Raw genomic sequence first — 24,233 nt, forward strand, 5'->3', positions numbered from 1 at the left:
AAGACACATACTTTAACAACAAAGATAGATATCACCAAGTAAAATAAGAGAAAAATATGTTCCAAGTAAATATACCTATGAAGCAAACTGATAGAACCATTTAAATATTTGACAAGATAGATGGCAGTCCAAAACTAATCAGAAGAGGTAGGGAATAACACTATATATTAATTATGGTGTTTTGAATTTGCTTGGCCCAGGAAGGTGTGGTTTTGTTGGAGAAAGTGTGTTACTGTAAGCATGGGCTTTAAGACCCTTGTCTTAGCTGCCTGGGAAACAGTCTTCTCCTAGCTGCCTTTAGATGATGATGTAGAATTCTTAGCTCCCCCTTCACTATGCGTGCCTGGACTCTACTATGCTCCTGTCTTGATGATAATGGCCTGATCCTCAGAACCTGTAAGCCTGCCATAATTAAATGTTGTCCATCCAAAAGATGCTCCAACATACAACAAAGACACATGCTCCACTATGTTCATAGTAGTTTTATTTATAATAGCCAGAAGCTGGAAAGAACCCAGATGCCCTTCAATAGAGGAATGGATACAGAAAGTGTGGTACATGTACACAATGGAGTAATACTCAGCTATCAAAAACAATGACTTCATGAAATTCATAGACAAATGGATGGAACTAGAAAACATCATTCTGAATGAGGTAACCCAATCACGAAAAAGCACACATGGTATGCACTCACTGATAAGTGGATATTAGCTGAAAAGCTTGAATTACTGAAGATACAATGCACAGGCCACAGGAAGCTCAAGAAGAACAACCAAAGTGTGGATGTTTCACTCCTTCTTAAAAGGGGGAACAAAAATATTCGTAGGAGGGGAAATGGAGGCAAAGTTTGAAGGGATGACTATTCTGAGCATGTCCCACCTGGGTATACAGCCCATATATATATATATCCACAAAACCAGATAAGATTGATGAAGCTAAGAAGTACATGTTGACAGGAGCCTGATATAGCTGTCCCCTGAGAAGCACAGTCAGAATTTGTCAAATGCAGAGGTGAAGGCTAGCAGCAAACCATTGAACTGAGAATAGGATCCCCATTGTAGGAATTAGAGAAAAGATTGAAGAAGCTGAAAGGGCTTGCAACTCCTTAAGAATAACAATGCCATTCTCTGATTGTAGAATGGTAATAATTGTACTCAATTTATATATAAGCAAAAAGGCTTTTTAACCGAACAAAAAGGGGGAAATGTGGTTTTCCCTGAAGTTATCTGTATTTTGATGCTAATTTCACTGCCCCAAGGACAGCTGACTAGTCACATACTCAGGAATCAGGTGACTTCACCAGAACCTCCCCATTGAATTTGTAAAATACAGGTGAGGGGCAGGTACAGGATAGAAGGAGGCCTGTCATTGCAGGAAAAGGACGGATGAATGGAAGAAAAGTTTGAAGGAAGAGGAGGAGACAGAAGGGAAAAGAGAGACAGGACAGAGGAGAGGGTGAGAAGCCATGGCAGGTGATGTTAAGATTCTGCTCTGTGTATTTACAGGTTGTTATTAATATTCCTAAGGAATGGATGGTACTGGGCTTTGTATGTTTAAGTGGGCAATTATATCTTATCAATTGGATCAAAAAACAAACAAAAAATCCAAACAAACAAACAAACAAACAAAAACAAAAACAAAAACAAAAACAATGCCAACCAACCAGAGTTCCCAGGGAGTAAATCGCTACCCAAAGACTGACTCATGGCTCCAGCTGCTGCATATGTAGCAGAGGATGGCCTTGTTGGGCACCAATGGAAGGAAAAACTCCTGGTCTTGTCAAGTCTGGACCCTCCCCCCCCGTGTAGGGAAATGTCAGGGGGAGGCAGGAAGGGGGGCTGTTGGGGTGGGAACACCCTTATAGAGGAAGGGGAAGGAGATGGGATAGGGGGCTTATATCCAAGAAACTGCAAAAGAGAATAACATTTCAAATGTAAATTAAAAAATCTAATAAAAAAAGAAAAGAAAAAAAAAAGAGTTGTCTTGATCATGGTGTATGTTCACAGCAGTAAAATCCTAACTAAGACACTAATCAAAAGAAAAATACACCAAGAGAACATTTTAATTCTTAAAAAGTATACATAAAAACAAAGAAACTCCAGGGCACACACCACACACACACACACACACACACACACACACACACAAACACACACACACCACACACGTACACAACACACACACACACACACAACACACACACACACAGACACATACACACACACATACACTTGAGTACTCACTACTAAGCTGAAGTCACATATTCAACTTAAATACTGATAGGGACCATATTCTTGCCAATAGACAGCTAATCCATATAAAACATAAACAGAGAAAGGCTGAAGGTAACTGAAGTTGCATAAATCAAATGACCCTAACAGATATTTCCAGACCATTGACCCAAACACCAAAAAATATTTTCTTCTCAGTACCTCATGGAATATTCACTGAAGTTTAGCACATATTCAGACAGAAAGTCAGTCTCAACAAATATAAGAAAATAACATCCTCTCTAACCATCATGAATTAAAGCTTCATATCATTAGCAGAAACAGCAGAAAGCTTATAAAAATTCATGGACATCGAACAACTAATTAATAGATTTTCAAAGATGCATTAATGCTCTGAAATTAATACCTCTGAAATCATTCCACAAAATAGAAATAGAAGGAACATTGTCCAATTCTTTTTATAGGTCCATAGCTACCCAACAAAGAATGAGAATTACAGAGCATTTTCCCTATGAACATTGATGTAAAAATTATCAATAAAATAACTGAAAAATGAATTTAAGAACATATCATGAAGAATACCATTTATGATCAAATATGCTCTGAGATAAAGGAATTGTTCAATATTCATCAATTGATCCATAAATGTATCATAAAAATAAACTAAAAGACATGATCATCGCATTATATGCAGAAAAGACCTTTGATAAATTCAACAGTCTTTTTAAATGACAAATCTTCTGGAGAGATTAGAGATACAAAGAACTTTCTTCAACATACTAAGGGCATTTTTCAGTAAGCTGATAGCCAACATCAACATAAATGTTGAGAACAAGACAATGCACTCCACTTATCCATAACTAGTCATAATAGTACTTTGAGTCTTAGGGTAGACCAATAAGGCAACTGAAGGTGATCAAGAGGATCCAAGTAGGAAATGAAGAGATCAAATTACCTTTTTTGCAGGTGGCATAATAGTACACATAAGTGACTCTAAAATTCTACTGACAATCTCCTACAGTTTAGGAATACATTCCATCAAAGTGAATTGATAAAAAATTAACTGACAAATATCAGTAACAATCTTATATACAAATGACAATTGGGCTGAGAGGGAAACAACACCTTTCACAATAGTCTTAAATAATATAAAACATCTTGGGGTAACTTTAACCTAGAAAGTGAAAGACTTGTATGACAAAAATTTAAGGTGTTAAATAAAAATTTTTGAGACAATGACAGAATATAGAAAGATCTTCCATGCTTATTAATAGGTAATATTAATATAGTAAAATCCCTGGCCTATAAAAATCCATCTACAGATGTATTTAAATCCCCACAAATATTCCAACACTATTCTTTACATAAGTAGAAAGGACAATTTTCAGCTGCATCTGAAAACAAAAAAATCCCTTGGGAGATAAAACAATCCTAAATAATAAAAGAATGGTTGGAAAGAATACCTTCTCCAGTTTCAAATTACTGCAGATCCATTGTAATAAAGACAGCATGATATTTGCACAAAAATATACATGTTATTCAATGAATGGAATAAGACAAAGATATAAATCCACATACCTATGGATACTTGGTTCTTATAAAGAAGACAAAAATGCACAACCACTGCGATAAAGGCAGCATTTTTGATAAATGGTATTGCTTATAGAATAATCCAAAGATCCATGTTCAGAACTCAACTCCAATAGACAAAGACTTCAATATAAAATCAGATATATTGTCTTTGACCGTCATGAAAAAGAAAGTAGGGAACATACTTGAACTCATAGGCATAAGAATTGGTTTTCTAAATAAAATATTATTAACATATATACTGTGATCAACAATAAATAGAACCTCAAGAAACTAAAGAGTTTCTTTAAGAATGGACACTGTCATTCAGTCCTATAGAATGAGAAACTATGTTTACCAGATATACATTCATAAGGGGATTAATATCCAAAATGTATAAAGAAATAAAAACTATGGACAGTAAACAAACAAACAAACCATTTTAAAAGATGGATACAGATCTAAATGAATTATTCTTAAAAGAAGAAACTCAAAGATATGTTCAATATTCTTACCCATCAGGACAATCCAAAACTACTGTGAGATTCCCCTTGTTCTTAGGAGTGCAAACTTATATAGCAACTATACAAAACAATGTGGTAGCTTCTTAGGAAGATGAGAAGCAGTTTGTTTTAAGATCCAATTACACCATATTTTTGCCATATACTGAAAGAGTACTTCATCCTACTACTGAGACACTTGTTCAAACATGTAAATTGATGCTCTATTCATAATAGCCAGAAAATCAAAGCAACTTGTAACTCTCCAAAACAAAGACAATGAAAATGTGGCACATTGACACAGTCAGTCCTTAAAAACAAATGAAGTCATGAAAGCTGCAGCAAATGAATTGAAAAAGGAAAAAAATTACCCTGAATGAGGTTACTTAGACACCCCTCACTCCAAAAATCAACATGGTCAATAGTCATTTATATGAGGATTTAGCTCCTAAGTCAATAATAACAAGCTCAACCCATAGAACCACAAGTGTGAGTTAAGGATTAGGGAACTGGGGAGAGGGGCACAGATAGATCACTCTAGGAAAGGAAAAGAGAATGCATAAGCATAGGTGAATCAAAGTAGGGAGAGGGTGGAATAAGAGGACCTAGTGTGGAGGGGGAGGGAAGAAGTGAACAAAGGAGGAAATATGGAGGAATTAGCTAAAATTAAACATATATTATATGACAAGGACCTAAATGAAGTTGCTAAAATTTGGGAGAGAGTGCCCCAATCTATCCATCTCTTCTTTACAAGTGAAGTTTCAGTTCCAGGATTGGGTTACATATAACTGACTTTTTGGCCAAAGGGTCTCATGGAAATTCCCAAACAACAGAAGCTGTTGCTGAAATTATATGCTGTAATTATAAACTGAGGACAAGTTTAAACTGCTAAAAACACCTACTCAACTCATGGAACATGGAGAAGTCCTGTATGTTTTTACATAAAATTTTTGTCCTAAATACTAATGTCTTTGTTACAGGAAGGTCTGGGTTCTATCCTAAAAGAATGGCTCAAATCAAATATTGGTTCTTAAGTCCTACACAATGTGCCTCATTATTATTCTAGCATTTCTTGCAGGCAGAACACTATTGAAATCTGTAATTGGGTATTTCTTTTGTATGGTCTCTTTGGAAGTGTGCTGAATACATAACTTATTCTGCTTTTGTTACCAAGAACCAAATAGATAGCCCAGAGCACTATGGTAAAACCATAGTCTATTGATCTAAAAAAATGTAGCAATAAAATGGCCACTAATAATCTTATACTATATTCATAGATTAGTGGATTGCTTTGCCATTGTAAGAGAAGCTTCCTCTTGTAGCAGACAGGGACATGATATACCAATATTTACTACTTATGTGTTCTCTAAGTGCATGATGAGTCTAAAAGACGGCCAAGGTACTTGTAAAAACAAAGGAATCTGGCAGTTGTATGCCAAATGCCTTTTATTAGGTTTTGCTGGAAAAAAAGGTATCTTGAAATCAAGTAGACTTAATAAAAGCAGCATGTTTTGGGAAGTGCTACCTATGATGCATATTCAACAATGAGGGATATAATAATAAGATTTATTCTTCAAAAGCATTCAGAGATTCCTGCATCAAGGTAGCACCAGTATTTTGTAGTTTTTCACATGGAATATATGATGTCATGTTTCATGTGAAAGAGAATACCAGTGGTATTGGGTGTTTGTTGGAGTGATGCTGGTTACTGTCTTTTAATTTGTCTTGTATGTTAATTATTTATATTAATGTTTAGTTATGGTACATGTGGTTAAACCTATAACCTGATGCATGCTAGACAAGCACTCTTGTGACTCAGCTGTAGCCAAAGATACTCTTTTACTTTTTACACTTATTTAGACACAATTAATGTCTAAATTGACTCCTAAGACCCAGTGGGGATGACATTAGTCAAAATACCCATCAAGCAGGAGATAGAACCTTTTACAGACCACCTCCAAAAACAAAAATGGCCCCCATTTTAGGAATGGGACCATTCACCCTTCTCAATAATTTTAACCCAGAAATGTCTGTGTCTAAGGAAAATGCTGGGACAAAACAACAGAGAAAAGACTGAAGGAAAGGGTATTCAGAGACTGCCCACCAAGGGATCCATCCCATCTACAGACACTAAACCCAGACACTTGCTTATGCCAAGAAGTGCTTGCTTGCTGACAGGACTGGTAAGGCTGTTCCCTGAAAGGCTCTGCTAGTACCTGACTAATACATATGCAGATATTTACATCCAACAATGTGACTGAGACTGGGGACCCCAAAGGAAGAGCTAGGAGAAGGAATGAAGGATTGCAACCCCATAGGGGGAACAATATCAACTACCAGACTATCCAGAACTCCCAGAGACTAAACCACCAACCAAGGAGTATAGGGACCCATGGTTACAGATATATATATATATATATATATATATATATATATATATATATATATATATATATATATCTGAAAAAGGCCTTATCTAGCAGCAATGGGAGGGGAGGCCCTTGGTTGTGTGGAAGCTTGATGCCCCAGCATATTGAAATGCTAGAACAGTAAGGCAGGAGTGAGTGAGTAGGGAGAAGAACCCTCATAGACGCAAAGGGGAGAGGGGATGGGATGAAGGGTTTGTGGAGGAGGAACCAGGAAGGGGGGTTATCCTTTGAAATGTAAACACATAAAATGACTAATAAAAATTATAAATCTATAATAAAATACTGATACTGATTTAATATTTAAAAAATAAGTAAGTTATTACTGATATAAAAGGGATAATTTCCAATATAATAGTTAGATAATAACTCTAGAAAAGTATAACTCTGGTAGCTATTGAAAATAATAATGTAGAACTTGATTAGATGCCAAATAACTTAAAATCAGTAGTTTTACATTTAGGCTTAGAAAATTATCCTGATTTTGTACTTTTGCAGAGAATGAAAGAGAGAATACATACCAGTAGACTTCTCAAAGCCTTATTTGATGAATTATCACTTGCCTATTACATAGAAGGGTTGCTGATTTTTTTTTAGTTAATGTTTTTCCAGCCATTTTTCTGAAAGTGTTCATCAGCTATAGATAGTTCCCTGGTAGGATATTTAAGGTCACTAATGTAAACTATCTTAACATCTTTGACTTCTTCCTTTCAAATTTATATCTCCTTTTATTTTCTTTCACTGTCTTATTGCTTTAGGTAAAACTTCAAGTACTATACTGGATAGAGATAGAGTGGACAGCCTTTTCTAGTACCTTGTTTTAGTGGAATTGCCTTAAATTTCTCTCCATTTAATTTGATGTTAGCTGTAGGCTTGCTGTAAATTGTGTTTATTATGTTTTGTTATCTCTTGTATCCTGGATCTGTCCAACCTTATACCATGAGAAAGTGTTGGATTTTGTCAAAGACATTTTCATTGTCTAATGAGATATTCCTGTGTAATTTTTCTAGGAACTTGTCTAAACGGTGGATTACACTGACAGATTTTCATATGTGGAACAATCCCCCATCTCTGGGATGAAGCCTATGACTGATCTAGATTGAAACCCATGCCATGAGAGGGAGGCCACCCTTGACACTGCCTGGAGGTCCAGGAACAAGAGACTGCATAGCCCAGAGACCTAGGAAAGAATCAAACACAACTGAGGAAAAAAGTCAGTGAAATGATTCCTAATGATCTGCTATACTCATTGTTTGTTGCATAGACCAATTCCCATCATAGAGGCTTTACCCAGCAACTGATAGAAACAGATACCGAGACCCACAGACTAACATTAGGTGGTGCTTGGGGAATTCGGTAAAAGTTGAAGAGGATGTGTTGTAGGAGCCAAGAGGTCAAGGATGCCATAAGAAAATCCACAGAATCAGCTAATCTGGGCTCCTAGTGGCTCACAGAAACTGACCGAACAACCAGCAAGCCTGCATACCACTAACCTAGGCCCTTTGCATATATGTTACGGTTGTACAGTTTGGCCTCTATGTAAGACTCCTAACAGTGGGAGCAGAGTCCATCTCTTACTCTTTAGTTGGCATTTGGACCCTTTCCTTCTACTGGGTTACCTAGACCAGCCTTAATAGGAGAAGAGGTGCCTAGTCTTAATGCAACTGGAAAAGCCATAGCTGGTCAATATTCATGAGAGTCTCCACTTTTCTGAGGAGAAATGGAGGATGTTGTGGGAGGATGGCTAGGGGGAGATAGGGAGAGAGGAGGGAGGGAAATGCTGGTTGGGATGTAAAAATGGGAAAAAAAGGAAAGGAAGAAGAAGGAGAAGGGAGGAAGGGAGGGAGGAAGAAAGGAAGAAAGGAAAGAATGAAGGAATGAAGGAAAGAAGGAAAAGGGAGGGAGGGAGAAAGGAAGGGAGGAGATGGGAAGGGAAAGAAGGACAGAAGGAAGGAAGGAAGAAAGACAGAAAAAATGAACACTTTCATTACTAAGTAGGCATTTTATAGCAAAGATTTTAGTTCTATTAAAATTTAACTTTGGGTTAAAAACTGTAACTATATAATTTCCAAACTCTTGCTACCAATCCATCTCAACACCAGCATGTGTCCTAATTAGTGAAAAAAAAAGTAGATTCAAAAAAAGAATGTCATTTTTACTCGTCAGCTGTTCACTGAGGCAAGAGACACTGAGTTTACTTCAAACCATAAAAATTAATGAGTCTAAATATTTAAAAAATCAGCCATTTTAATGAAACTGTCCCATTTCAAAATTATGGACCATCTCACAAAACTAACCAGCATCATCAAAATTTTAAGCTTTCACCATGCACTTTAGTTAAAAGCTATTTCAAAATTTAGATGTCTAAATAAATTTAAACCAGTGGTAAGATTTAAAGAAATAAAGAGGCGGGCTGGGGATTTAGCTCAGTGGTAGAGCGCTTACCTAGGAAGCGCAAGGCCCTGGGTTCGGTCCCCAGCTCCGAAAAAAAAGAACCAAAAAAAAAAAAAAAAGAAATAAAGAGGCTTTGAGACCACAGTCTATAAACACACAATGTATTACTATTCAAAGTACTTCAAAAACTTCCAAACCTGATCCATATCGACAACATTATGCATAGTGTAGCTGTGAAATTATCAGACATTTGATGGGTGATAACAATGGTATCAGAAGACCATACATTTGCTTACCAAAGTAAGTAACTTTGTTACTCCCAGTTCATGCTCTTGAAAAAAGGTGCCATACAACTAAATATGAATAAATCAGCTGAATGCCTAATTTCTAAAAGGAGATATTATAAAATCTAGAACCCTGTAAGTGATGCATTGAAAAGAATCAGGGCATTTTGAAAATCACAATTTCCCATTGAAAATGTGTTGACTTCTGCCATGTGCATGGTATATGTGCAGTGCATGTGCACATATTATGTTTTTATGTTTCTGATGACACAATGGGTCATCATGTATTTAACACGACTCTTTTGGTATTTCCCAGGTTATTCACACTGATTAGTATCTGCAACACCTGCTTCTAAAACTCCTTCAAGTTCTTCTGGGAACATTTAACAATGGAAGACAGCATGAAGTCAGCAGAGTTAGACTTGTGTCCCTGTTCTGCAGTAGGCTAATGTATTCATGTTCACTCATTCATTCATCCATCCTTCACTCACATATTCCATGAGTAATTGCATGCTCACATTTGTGAGAGAATGGCTTCAGTTATTGCACAAAGCAAAGTTGTTCTTATAGTGCTTACATCTTAAACGTTTCATTTGTAAAATATGAGTAATAGTTCTCACCTTTTGTAATTTTAATGAAAACTAATGAGTTAATTTAGGCAAAAAGATTGGGATGTACAAGAACCTGGATAAATAGTCATTATCCTTTTTGTAATTCTTCATGTGTCAAAGATGAAAATACATCCACAAAGTGATGCACTGTTAATAGGGACTAATATGGCTGTTAGGTAGAACTCTTTTTATTTGCTTCCTGTCTTGTTAATACGTATTAGAAGTAATTTCAGTAGTCTTAAATAAACAAACAGAATTAATGTTTCTAAAGCCATTGGGGAAAGATGAACAGCAAAAATTTTGTTTTTCAGCTTGAATATATAATGTATCTTGAATAATGTTTTAAATAAGGCATTACTTGTTTAAGATATTTAGACACCATTGATTATGGAAAATTAATATATTTGACTTCTAAAGTTTTGGGTGGAATTTTATCCAATACTTTTGTAATCAGTGTTCTGGGATTATACTTGAAAACTTGAAACTAGCACACACACATATACACATTCAAAATTCATTTCTATTTTATTGATTGGAAATATTTACTCTTTCCTTGTAACTTACTTGCTACTTAAGGTAGATACACTTCTAACCATGCTGTAGTAGTCTGAAATGGTTTGCCCCCATCCACACGCTCCGTAGATTCATGTGTTTGAATGCTTGACCTGTATGGATTGGCACTATTTGGAGGTATGGCCTTGGTGAAGTAATTGTGGTCTTATTGAAGAAAGTGTGTCACTGTGGGGACACACTTTGAGGTCTCATAGTCTCATGGTACACCCAGTTCAGCTCACAATCTCTTTCTGTTGCCTGCATATCAGGATGTAGAACATATGGGGTCTCGAGCCCCTTCAAGCTCTTCCAGTTCTTTCTCTGATTCCTTCAACGGGGGTCCTATTCTCAGTTCAGTGGTTTGCTGCTGGCATTCGCCTCTGTATTTGCTGTATTCTGGATGTGTCTCTCAGGAGCGATCTACATCCGGCTCCTGTCGGCCTGCACTTCTTTCCTTCATCCATCTTGTCTAATTGGGTGGCTGTATATGTATGGGCCACATGTGGGGCAGGCTCTGAAGGTGTTCCTTCAGTCTCTGTTTTAATATTTGCCTCTCTATTCCCTGCCAAGGGTATTCTTCTTCCCCTTTTAAAGAAGGAGTGAAGCATTCACATTTTGATCATCCGTCTTGAGTTTAATTTGTTCTAGGCATCTAGGGTAATTCAAGCATTTGGGCTAATAGCCACTTATCAATGAGTGCATATCATGTGTGTCTTTCTGTGATTGGGTTAGCTCACTCAGGATGATATTTTCCAGTTCCAACCATTTGCCTACGAATTTCATAAAGCCGTTGTTTTTGATAGCTGAGTAATATTCCATTGTATAGATGTACCACATTTTCTGTATCCATTCCTCTGTTGAAGGGCATCTGGGTTCTTTCCAGCTTCTGGCTATTATAAATAAGGCTGCGATGAACATAGTGGAGCACGTGTCATTTTTATATGTTGGGGTATCTTTTGGGTATATGCCCAAGAGAGGTATAGCTGGATCCTCAGAGCTTGAAGGGGCTCGAGACCCCATATGTACAACAATGCCAAGCAACCAGAGCTTCCAGGGATTAAGCCACTACCTAAAGACTATACATGGACTGACCTTGGACTCTGACCTCATAGGTAGCAATGAATATCCTAGTAAGAGCACCAGTGGAAGGGGAAGCCATGGGTCCTGCTAAGACTGAACCCCCAGTGAACTAGACTGTTGGTGGGAGGGCGGCAATGGGGGTAGGGTGGGGAGGGGAACACCCATACAGAAGGGGAGGGGGAGGGGAATATTTGCCCGGAAACCGGGAAAGGTAATAACACTCGAAATATATATAAGAAATACTCAAGTTAATAAAAAAAAAAGATGTAGAACTCTCAGCTCCTACTCAAGAACCTTGTTTGTCTGCATGTTGCCATGCCACGCCACGACAAAAATGGACTATATCTTTGAGCTGTAAGCCAGCCCCAATTAAATATTTTTCCTTTGTAAGAGTTGCTACAGTCATGGTGTCTCTTCACAACAGTAAAACCATAACTAACATATTGAAACAGAGCATCACATATTACAGGTTAATATGAAAGTTCTGTCAGATAGCACAAGCAAATGTATTTTATTTTATACTCAACCTTTCTTTTCGTTAATTTAATCTAACTATATAGGAAACGAAAGATCACATGAGTGTGTTGCACCCATAGCCCTTTTAATTTTTCAAATATAAGTTAAAAATAATATGTGAGTAGAAGATATATTCCATTAGCAATGTAATGGTGGTAAAGTCTTCTCAAGAGTCTATGTCCTATTAAGCCACAGGTTCTTGGTAACCATGAGAATTCTTTCTTTGGAATAGGCCTGAAATCTAATCCAAAATTGACATGACATATGTTCTATCATTATACCAGTAGGCATAATGTGCCAGGCCGGTAGTTATCATATCTCCTATGTTTCACAGGTACATGAGAGTGGTGATCAATTTTCTACACTGGCAACAGTTGGCACCTTCATCACTTTGAAACTAGACAGTGGGGATGCAGCTTTCAGGTCAATGCTAGCTTGATTTCTTGGTTTTCAGTTATCCAAGTATATGATGTCTTCAGAAGCATGTTTTAGTATCATGATCTTTTGAGGTAATCAAGAACAATGTCAATAGCATTTAGTGATTGGGAATCTATTGCCAACAGCTCCAATAGTAGTAATATACTTATGGAACATGGTTTTTTATTTGTTTGTCTAATACATGTAGTAGTGGCCTTTTAGTTCTTTTTAAGGGTGACTGCATTATACCCACAGATAAGTACCTCTTTTCACTCTTTAGCCCTTATCTAAAAACCTTCCTTTCGCAATATAGTAACACAGAGACTTATAACAAGTCACAGTAAGTGCAGAAAATAACAGAATGTGGAGTTTCAACTTTATATGTGACATCAAGACCAGAACCAGTCGCTTCAAAGTCAAGGAGGCATTTTGGAAGAAGAAGTGTAGAGAATATAAGACGTAGTAGATAACTACAAGTAAATGGTGTTTACCAGAAGAAACATGACAGTTTGACATATAAATTCATTGTTGATATGAGAGCATGACCAAGACCTGATCAAGCTAAAGCAGAAAAAATTCCAGTTTGAAGAGGTTAAAAAGAGCATTTGGTCAAGAAGTACCACCCTTAGCTAAGGAGATGTTGAAAACTGATAGCATGAAGAAAAATAATTTTATTTGTATGTTTATATGTTTATTTCTTTAATGTGTGATTCCTGCAATTTAGACCACACTCCAGTAGATGGTATCACACCCATATCTTCCCAAGATAATAGTTGTTCTCCACAAACTGACAACACAGCCCAGTTGCTGAATATAATGCCTATTTAATTCCTTAAACACGGAGAGGTCGAGCTGGCGCCTACACAGCAATGCCACCCCTTCACTCTAGTCTTTGGTAAATAAAGTACTTAACAGGCTACCAAAGGAGAAAAATAAACATCAACACAGAAACAAAACTTTGATCAACAACGCTGTCCTGCCTACAAAACACGCTAGGACACAAGCAGCACACAGCTTATGGGCACAACCAACATCTGATTTTACTTAATACCCGTTTTATAAGACAGCACTCACACCTGGTACTATTTGGATGAGAGAGGACCAAAGACTACATAGCCAAGAGGCCTATCTTACAACAAAATTATACTGATCTTTAAAAATAATCGGGTAATTAAATGATTCCTAATGATATTTTGTTATCCTCATAGATCAGCGCCTTATGCAGCCTTCATCAGAGAAGCATATTGTAGCAAAACAGGAACATATACAGAGACCCACCATTAGACATTATACAATGAGAGAGGAGAGATCCTGAAACACGTAACTCTAGATGGGAGGTTTTCATCAACTCCCTTCTAAGTACAGGGAACCTCTTGGAAGAAGAGGCAGAAAGAATGAAGGAGGTCAAGAGAATGGAGGAAACCAGGAGAACAAGGTCCACTAAGTTAGCTGAGCAATACTAAGAGTTCAAAGAGGTTGAAGCAGCAAGGAGAGGTCTAACATCTGTCTGCGCCAGGTCCTCAGTCTACATATTATAGCTTTCAACTTTGTAATTGTATCCTGAGTCTGTGAAAGACAGGGTCTCTAATTCTATTATCTTCTCTCGGGCTCTTTTCCTGCTGTTTGTTTACCTTTTCCAACTTCAATATGGTATTTTTTTCATGATTTTTATGTTGTTATGTTTTGTTGTTATCTCTTTGAAGCCTGTTCTTTTCTACTAAGAAACAGAAAAGGAGTAGAAGCACATGGAAGGGGAGTTATGGAAGAATTCAGACAAATCGAACTAAAGGACACGACAGATATATCGTATGAGAAAGCAATCTACTTTCAATAAAAGGAGCAGGAGAATGTATACCTTCTTGCAGGTAGACCACAATTAAGTGGATGGGCTCCTACCAAAATGTATATAGACAATATTAACTAAAATACACAGATATAAAACAATCAAAACAAAACACCCTAGGGTACAAATTTCATTGTGTATGTGGAATGGGGGGAGTGGTTATTAGTAAAATGAGTTGGCAGATAAAAATAATAATACAAAACAATCCATAAAATTCGCAAAGACTTACCCTTTTAAAATTCAAAATACTTCATAAAATGAGTGTGTAAGGTGAGCTGTGTGTCTAATGCTATCACATAGAAAAGAGGATATCTTTAGATGAAATCTGAAAGGATTTCAACGGACATTCCTTTAGAACCAACATACTGCTCCACAGAGACTATGGTAATTACAAACATGTTTTAGTAGGAGACGTTGCTAGTGCACTGCAAAATTTGAAACTATGTAGAATCAACTATACTTTTAGTTTGAACTTAGTTTAAATTATAGAGAATTCAAAAGTTATTTTTCACTGTAGAAAATATCACAGGAAAACAGATTCTTTTAAAAAACATTTTGTTTTGTGTATATTATATACACAGGAAAATCATTTAGTCAGACTTAATTGAATGGGTACTTAGGATACTGTAGCTGAATGTTTGCTAATGGGAATATAAGATTGGTAACACACACACACACACACGTGTGTGTGTGTGTGTGTGTGTGTGTGTGTGTGTGTTTGGCTATATTGTACTGGTTTTATCGTGCTTTTCAAAGACAAGAAGTGGTCATTTGTGAAAGTAGAGTTAAGGTAGACACTAAAAAAATGTTTTAACTTGATTCAAAGAGAAGTACACAAAGTAAAGGGTTAAAATAAGAGCAAAGTCATATAGACTCTAGATTGTAACCAAAGACAATAGTAAATACAAAAATAACATATAATCCTGTTAAATCAGAGTTTAGAGATAAGGAGAAGGGGAAAATTTTGGATGATTACCTTTGACAATGACTAGGGTAGATTGGAAGAAATTGGATAAAGTGTGGGGAAAAGATACAGTGAATTTTCAGTTAGAATTTCGTATATTGATTTCAGATGCATCTTACCTGTGGATATTTATGCATGAATTCTTACGTGACTTTTACGCTTCGTCACTAAATTATGATCTTGAAAGGGAAAGTGTCTGGTTTTATATTCAACAACGCATTCAGTAATTGACATATATGCAGATCCTTAGAATAACTTTTAAGCACTATTGTTGAATTCCAAAGGAAAAGAGAATAAAATAATGCTGAATTGTGTTCCTTTACACCGACCCCTACCCTTGAACAGCAGCAGAGGAGAATTCTAGAAAGGTTGATAGAATCCCCCTGCCACTACAACCTCATCCCAAGATTCAATAACTTTCTTGTTGAAGCATTCCCATTAATGATTAATATAGTTTCTGAGGTTTAACCAACTATAGATTTTATGACAAATATCCTACACAGGGTTGGAAAAATGATGAAAAATTAAAGGAATACAAGGATGCTTGCCTTGTCTCTCTATTTAAAGTGATAAGGAAAGAAAAAAATCAAGTAATTAATTCCAGCATTTGCTGACTACTTTTTCCATTTGTAATTTGTTTTACTTCTTTAGGAAGGATGTGTATTTTAACTGCTGTAGAAATGTATTTTAAACCACAGTCAAGTGTACCTTTTTATTCAACTGACATTTGCACAGATTTCCAGAACTCTTCAAATGAATATAGTTCTAAATTTAGTTACAAATAAAAAATATGGAATGATTGTGTTCAGTCTCCCAGACAACATCATGCATTCATTTCATACATCCAGACACAAAGGAATGGCAGTGCTTTGAAAGGGAAGCTAATTAAAATTATTATGCAGGTAAGAAAAAATTCACAGCCACTGTTAATTGATAAGATAGAGAATAATATTTTGCCACAATAGTAATAATAAATTCAAGATATGGAACTTTTATTAGTCTCATTCACATGTAACTTTCTAGATTTCTGATTCATTTGCATGTATTATTGAAATAATTTTCATGGAGAATTATACCTTTGTAGATCTGTGTATACCATGTGGCTATGTTGGGATTAGTCAAAGTTCAGTAATGGTTAAAATGTTTCTGATTTAAACTGCATTTGTCTAAACTAAATGAAACTAGAAGAGTTTTTATATTCACATGTAATTAGTTCTTATCCATGTTATTGAGATAGGCAGTAGTAATTTAAAAACAAATCAAAGCCTATGACTTATTTGAAAGTGAATCACAACACTAACACTATAGATATAATCTCATAGATTAAAACAAAGAACCCAAGAATTTGAGGATTTAATTCATTTACAAATACATTTAATCATTTAATAACAGCTATTTCAATAGACAAATTATTTAAAGAGCTTAAATTCACTTTCTATTCTGTGAAAGGCTGGTATCCCAGTGTGACTGAAGCATAGAGTGGCAGATGAGGTATAAAAACCAGACAAGTTTTAAAGGTGAACTTATTTTATTTAAAGATATGTAATATCAACATCTACAGTGGTAGAGAAAAATGATTTCTTTTTAAATGTATTGTTCATGGAACTGTAGAAAACACATTTTCCTTTACTTTGTAGATGCAATTAAACCAGAATTTAAAAGTATTCTTTGGCTGTATTATGATAATATATTTTGTGCAGAAGAAATTCATCCTTACCTTTGTAGTTAACCTTGAAGCCAACAGATCCAACACTTTCATCTGTTTGAAGATGCAGCCACATTTGGCTTCTCATGCTCACTATCAGGTCTGGCACAAAGCTTCCAGTCAGCCTGAAAAAGAGATTGAAGAAGAAAAAACATGGATTACTAAAGTATGTTCTGCATGCAAATTGTGAAAGATGTATCCTTCAATACATTCCAGGTTAGAACAAAATAAAACTGTCTAGCTTACACTGCTATGTACTGATACAACATAAGTGATAAAACACACAATTTAGTGATCAAACTTTATAATGTAAAAGTACTATTTAATGTGTTTAACTAGGTTAGATCTTTCATATCCCCAAGGCAGGATTACTAGAGCATCAGAGAACTTTATACTTCCCCTTTGAACTAAAAAGGGAAAGTGGATCTATAAAGATCTTTAAGTATTTTTAGTCTCCAAAAAATGTGTATATCATTTTAATCTTTAAATGCCACAGATCTTTGTTGTAGATTTTCTTGACAACTATCAAAATGCTTTGCAAAGCAACAAATGTTCAAGTAATATACTCTAACTCTGTAATTCTCACAGTGAATTAGTGATGCTGCTTTAACTAATTACTCTTATAATAGGTGTTCTGAATAATTTTATGTCAACTTGACAAAAGCTATGGTCAGCTGGGAGGAGGGAAGCTCAGTTAAGAAAACGTATCTATTAAATCTTAATTAGCCATTGATGAAGAAAGGCCCAACCCATTTTGGGTGGTGCAATTCTTGAGCTTGTGATCTTGTGTTCCTGCTCAGCAGGCTGAGCAAGTCATGAGGAGCAAGCTAGTAAACATCACTCCTCCATGGCTTGCATCAGCTTCCTGCCATGTTTGAGTTCCTGTCCTGACTTCCATTGACAATAAACTGCGATGGGAAAGGAAAAGCCAAATAAACCCTTTGCTCCCTACATTGCTTTTGGTCATGGTCATCACAAAAATAGCAACCTTAACTAAGAGGATGGGCAACACATGTTCTATGGCTACTGTTTTTATTTAAAAGAACTATCTTCTTATAAGATGTGGCATAACTGCCACACGGAATGAATAACGTGCATTTGGTAGTGTTCTGCTTTTGAAATACTGAAAGGAAAATTCCTTCATATTGCTTCTCTCAATAAAATTGTTGTATCACATAATTGAATAGGAGCCAGGGGTTACTCAAGGATGAAATCGAATGAGTAAATCAGAGATTGGGATTTGGAAGGAGATTCCATATAGAAGGAAAAATAGGGGAAACAGACTTACTATAGAGATTTTCAATTTCATACCAAAAAAGCAAATCTCTTACTATTTGCCTACTTTATTGGTAAAACCACAAACATAGTTTAAGGGAAGAAAATATAGTTTCCTTTAATAATAGCAAGGCAACCTCAGAGAGGAGTACAAATATGTCTCCTGTCTGGTCTGTATAATTTTATACAGACCCAGAGGAGGGAAGCATAGGTGACCATGTGCTTGACAGAGCCTGGAAATGACAGTACATAAACCCTCTCTAAGACATCTACCAACACTACAAAGGTGCCATTTTAATACTGCATTTTAAGTATATTCATATCACAGAGGCCTGTATCTAGATAGATTTTTGAAGTAAACACAAAGAAATTCAATAAAATATTATGATATAATTATAGGCACATATGATTAAGAGGAACACTGTAATGGAGATCATGAGAAACATTGCATTGTCTGACCTTTCTGCCTATCAAAGAATTGGGAATTTTGGTGATACACAAACATCATCTATTTTGATACTTCTTACTTATCATTTGTGTATATACATATATTAGTATTAAATTTGTGTTATCCTAACCTTTAACCTTTCACAGACTCTCTTAAAATATTTGAATACTGTACAAAATAATAAAAGCAAAATTGTTACAATCTATTTCTGCCAACTCACATTTAGCAAATAGACTGTCTTCATGTCAGCCTGCGATGTTGAGATGTGACTGCTTGTGTGGGAGTGGGTGGCTAGGTGGGAGTGGGTGGCTAGGTGGGAATGGGTGGGTGGGAGTGGGTGGGTGGGAGTGGGAGCAACTTCATAGAAACAGGAGGAGGGGGAGGAACATGGGAGAAGAGGGGGAAAGGGAATAACACTTGAAATGTATATACATAAAATATACAATAAAATAATAAATATTAGAAAAAGAATACTTTTACCTGACAAGAAATACCTTTGCATTATGTCTTGATCATGAATTTTCAATGTGGTAAAAGAATTTTGATGAGACACTGGTTACGGTGTCTTGAGCAATGGTGGGAAATAAATAAACCTTCACAAAAAATGAGAATTCAAGCACAGATTCAAACTAGAAAGCGATTTGACTCCATTTGAAATCTGTGTGTGACCTAAATATATACCGTAGGCATTTGTTACATGATATCCAGTTGCCAGCCTCAATGTTCTGGTAAATATTCAAACTGCTCTTATATACTGTACTGCTTTGTGTATTTGTCACTTATGAATTATGCCAATATCCAGTGTCTATAGAACACACATAGTAAATTATTCCCTGCTACTTACTTTCCTACAGTCCTTGTATTTGCTGATTTTCTGTTCACCCCTGGTTTAAGGGTAAACATCACAAAAGTAACGAAACTTGTATTTGAAATGAAAGTATAAATATCAAAGTCCCATATATTAGTCACATTAGATTTAGAAAACTGGAAATTATAACTCCTATGTTTCTCTTAAATGAACAGAAGTTTTTTTTTTTTTTAAAACTTCACTAACTTGTAAAAAATTTGCATGGTGACAGTGTCTTTTGTCTGTGAGCCAGCCCTCTGATGCAGGAACCAGGAGGAAGACATATGTCTTCCAGTCCCTGTGCCAGCTTTAGCCAGACAGGACTTTACTTCCAGCTTGTGGCAGAGCAGGTAGAATAGCATTTTTCATCTGGATCAGGACAAGTAACCCATGTGTGATGGATTATATCTGCCTGCCTTTTTGAAAGAGTGAGGGTTATTTTTCTCTAGTGGAGTCTGCTTAGTGGATTTCCTAGGATGCGCATCACAGTCTGCTTTAATCTGTATTTAATAGAAAAACGGCTTCATCTTTCTTCTACTTTGTGAGAAGGATTCACTGTACTTGTTAATGAATTTATTTTAAATTGTATTTTCTGATCGGTGGATATCTCCCTTGAAACTGTCCTTTACATGCGACTTCAGTAGCTAATTCTTTTCAAAGGACTTGATTTGAAATTCCAATGCTCCTTGCTGTTTTGAGCAACCTGTATCCAACTTCTTCTATCCCTGACACTAAAGAATATTAGGGGGCCGAATCTGGAGCCTTAGGTCATACACATAAGGCTTGCAAATGGTTCTTCACATAATTTTAATGTGCAATTTTGAATTCATTGTTACTAAATAACCTCTAATATATGTTTATTTATAAACATAGTGGCCTCCGTGTGCATTCATGCTGTGCTTTAAACCTCCCGGTTAGTCTCTTTATGTACAATGGACGCATAAAAGCCCTAGCTAAATGCACTCAGAAATCTTCCTTAAGCTCTGAAATAGAAAATGAAATAAAGGCTGGATCTATTAAATATCTATTAGGCTCAATGCCTGATCTCTGTATTCACTCAAAGCCCTTTTGTTACATCCATTAGGGAACAGCAGCCATTCTATATCCCAACAATTTTCTTTGTGTCATATAAACATGTAACTATTGCTTTTTATGAAAACGCATTCAATACTTCTCCTACACTGCTAGGAAAAGTGAGTCATGTATTGTTTCTGCTGTCCCTGCAATTCACTGAAGATCCTGACTGCTAGAAAAATAGGTTTGCAAAAATCCTGAAATGGCATTTGACAGTTACATTTTATAAGGGATCAGGATCAACGTCCTGAAAGGAAAATGTATAGTTGACTCATGTAAATAAGAAATCAATAATTGTGGATTTGAAATCATCATTGCACATGGGCTTTAAAAGTTTTAATTTACTGGATATTTCAAACCATAATCATTAAGTATAATGATCCTTGTCATTGAATTTCATGAACAAATGTTTGCACATGCATTGTGAGAACAAATACATTTTATTTAAATATACTTATGTTATTTAAATACTTACCCCATAATTTCCCCAAATTTCTTTTGTCTTTTCTTTTGTATTGTCTATTATAGCACAGTTATTTCTGAGTGAAAATAGCAACTAAAACATTAAAAAATTATCTGCAATAAATGAACACCTATATAAAGCAAATTGTAGCAAATAAGAAATAAATTGTTTTTTCCCATTGAAATCATCAGGCTGTTTTTTTTTTTACAATAGATGGACACAAAAATAAGAAAGAACAAAGCTCTATATAAAGTGACTACTCTATAAATTTCATATTTATTGTCAAGAATCAAAATTGGATAGAAAGAATGCTAATGCTTTAAACTAAAGTAAATCAAGGAAGCTTCACTTTTTAGAGATTGAGACTGTCCCAGAAAACTACCATGCAGAGAACAAATGACCATGGAGTGGTTAACCACGGTGTATATACATTCACAATAGAACTCCTGTATCAAAGGATCAGGGAACATCATGAAAGGGAAGAAAAGATTGTGAGAGCCAGACAGAAGACCATTAAGTCTGCTGTAAGTCCATATATCCTGGAAATGGCAGGGAACCAACACCCATGACTCCCTAACAGTATGTCTGTCTATTTAGTATCTATACAATGACAAAACATGTACACATGTTATCACGAGTAGAGTAAATCTTATGGGTCCCCATCCCTAAACAAAGAACTGCAGGCACATATGGACTGCTGAGAGTGAAAGAGTAAGTCTCCACAGTGATAATCTTTCAAATGTGTTATCTAAGTGGTCTGCACTAAAAACATACAACAGTGTAACCGTCGAGTAACAGACTAAGTAGGCTCTATTTATTTATTAATACATTTATACATACATGTAACAACAAAATTAGAGGAAAACAGGCATGAACTTGACAGGGAGCAATATATATGACAGACGATGCTGAAAGCAAAGGGTAAGGAAAATACTGTGCAATGATATTTAATTGATAATATTGTAAAAATGGACATCTTACTAAAAGCAATCTACAGACTCACTGCAATCTCAATCAAAATTTGAACTCAATTCTTAATAAGTTAGAAAGAGCAATTTGCAAATTCATTTGGAATAACAAAAAAAAAACCCAAGATAAAGAAAACTATCCTCAACAATAAAAAACTTCGGGGGGAATCATCATCTCTGACCTCACGCTGAATAACAGAGCAATAGTGATAAAAACTGTATGGAATTGGTACAGAGACAGGCAGGTAGATCAATGGAATAGAATTGAAAACCAAAAATGAAACCATACATCTAAGGTCACTTGATCCAGTATAAAAAAAAAAGATAGTATTTTCAACAAATGGTGCTGGTTCAACTGGAGGTCAGCATGTAGAAGGATCCAAATTGATCCATTCTTATCACCGTGTCCAAACTCAAGTCCAGGCGGATCAAGGACCTCCACATCAAACCAGATACACTCAAACTAATAGAAGAAAATGTGGGGAAGCATCTCGAACACATGGGCACTGGAGAAAATTTCCTCAACAAAACACCAATGGCTTATGCTCTAAGATCAAGAATCGACAAATGGGATCTCATAAAACTGCAAAGCTTCTGTAAGGCAAAGGACACTATCATTAGGACAAAACGGCAACCAACAGATTGGGAAAAGATTTTTATGAATCCTACATCCAGTAGAGGGCTAATATCCATCACATACAAAGAACTCAAGAAGTTAGACTCCAGAGAGCCAAATCACCCTATTAAAAATGGGGTACAGAGCTAAACAAAGCATTATCAAATGAGGAATACAGAATGGCTGAGAAGTACCTAAAGAAATGTTCAACATCCTTAGTTATCAGGAAAATGCAAATCAAAGCAACCCAGAGATTTCACCTCACACCAGTCAGAATAAGATCAAAAACTCAGATAACAACTGATGCTGGCAAGGATGTGGAGGAAGAGGAACACTACTCCATTGTTTGTGGGGTTTCAAGATTTTACAACCACTCTGGAAATCAGTCTGGAGTTTCCTCAGAAAACTGAACATAATACTATCTGAGGACCCAGCTATACCCAAATGATGCTCAAACATATAACAAGGAAACATGTTCTACTATGTTGATAGCAGCCTTATTTATAATAGTCAGAAGCTCAAAAGAACCAAGATGCCCTTCAACAGAGGAATGAATAAATAAAATATGGTATATTTACACAATGGAACATTACTCAAATATCAAAAACAATGACTTCATGAAACTCATAGGCAAATGGGTGGAACTAGAAAATATCATCTTGAGTGAGTTAACCCAATCAGAAAAACACACATGGTATGCACTCATTGATAAGTGGATATTAGCCCAAAAGCTTGGATTATCCAAAATACAATCTACAGACCACATAAAGCTCAAAAGGAAGGACAAACAAAGTATGTATGCATCACCCATTCTTAGAAGGGGAACAAAAATATTCCCAGGAGGAGATATGGAAACAAAGTTCGGAACAGAGACTGAAGGTAAGACCATTCAGAGCTTGCCCCACCTGGGGATCCAGTCCATATACATAGAGCCACCAAACCCTGACAATGTTGCAGATGCCTAGAAGAGCATGCTGACAGGAGCCTGATATAGCTGTTTCCTGAGAGGTTCTACTAGAGCATGACAAATACAGAGGTGATGGCTCGCACCCAACCATTGGACTGAGAACGGGCTCTCCATTTGAAGAGTTAGAGAAAGGATTGAAGGAACTGAAGGGGTTTGCAACCCCATAAGAACAATAATAACAACCAACCAGAGGACTAAACCACCATCCAAGGAGTACACATGGTCAGATCCATGGCTCCAGCTGCATATGGAGCAGAGGATGGCCTTGTTGGGCACCAATGGGAGGAGAAGCCCATGGTCCTGCCAAGGCTCGACCACCCCATCCCCCAGTGTAGGGGTATGTCAGGGCCAGGAGGTAGGAAGGGGTGTATGGAGGGGTAGGGGGAATACCCTCAAAGAACTAGGGGGAAGGGGGATGGGATGGTGGTTTATGGACAGGAAACCAGGAAGTAGGAAAACATTTGAAATGCAAATAAATACAAA

The 24,233-nt window shown here is 36.3% G+C and overlaps 1 protein-coding gene across 1 annotated transcript in view; it reads right to left on the reverse strand.

The window, feature by feature from the left end:
* The window catches only part of Csmd3 (CUB and Sushi multiple domains 3), a 1,310,498-nt gene that overhangs the window by 629,340 nt on the left and 656,925 nt on the right, over nt 1-24,233 (reverse strand). The window contains exon 13 of the mRNA XM_087559497.1: nt 17,105-17,217. Within this exon, the coding sequence (XP_087415623.1) occupies nt 17,105-17,217 (113 nt within the window). The remainder of the gene's footprint in view (nt 1-17,104; nt 17,218-24,233) is intronic.

This window comes from Rattus norvegicus, chromosome 7 (genome assembly GCF_021556685.1).
Source record: "Rattus norvegicus strain SHRSP/BbbUtx chromosome 7, alternate assembly SHRSP_T2T, whole genome shotgun sequence".
NCBI lineage: Eukaryota > Metazoa > Chordata > Mammalia > Rodentia > Muridae > Rattus > Rattus norvegicus.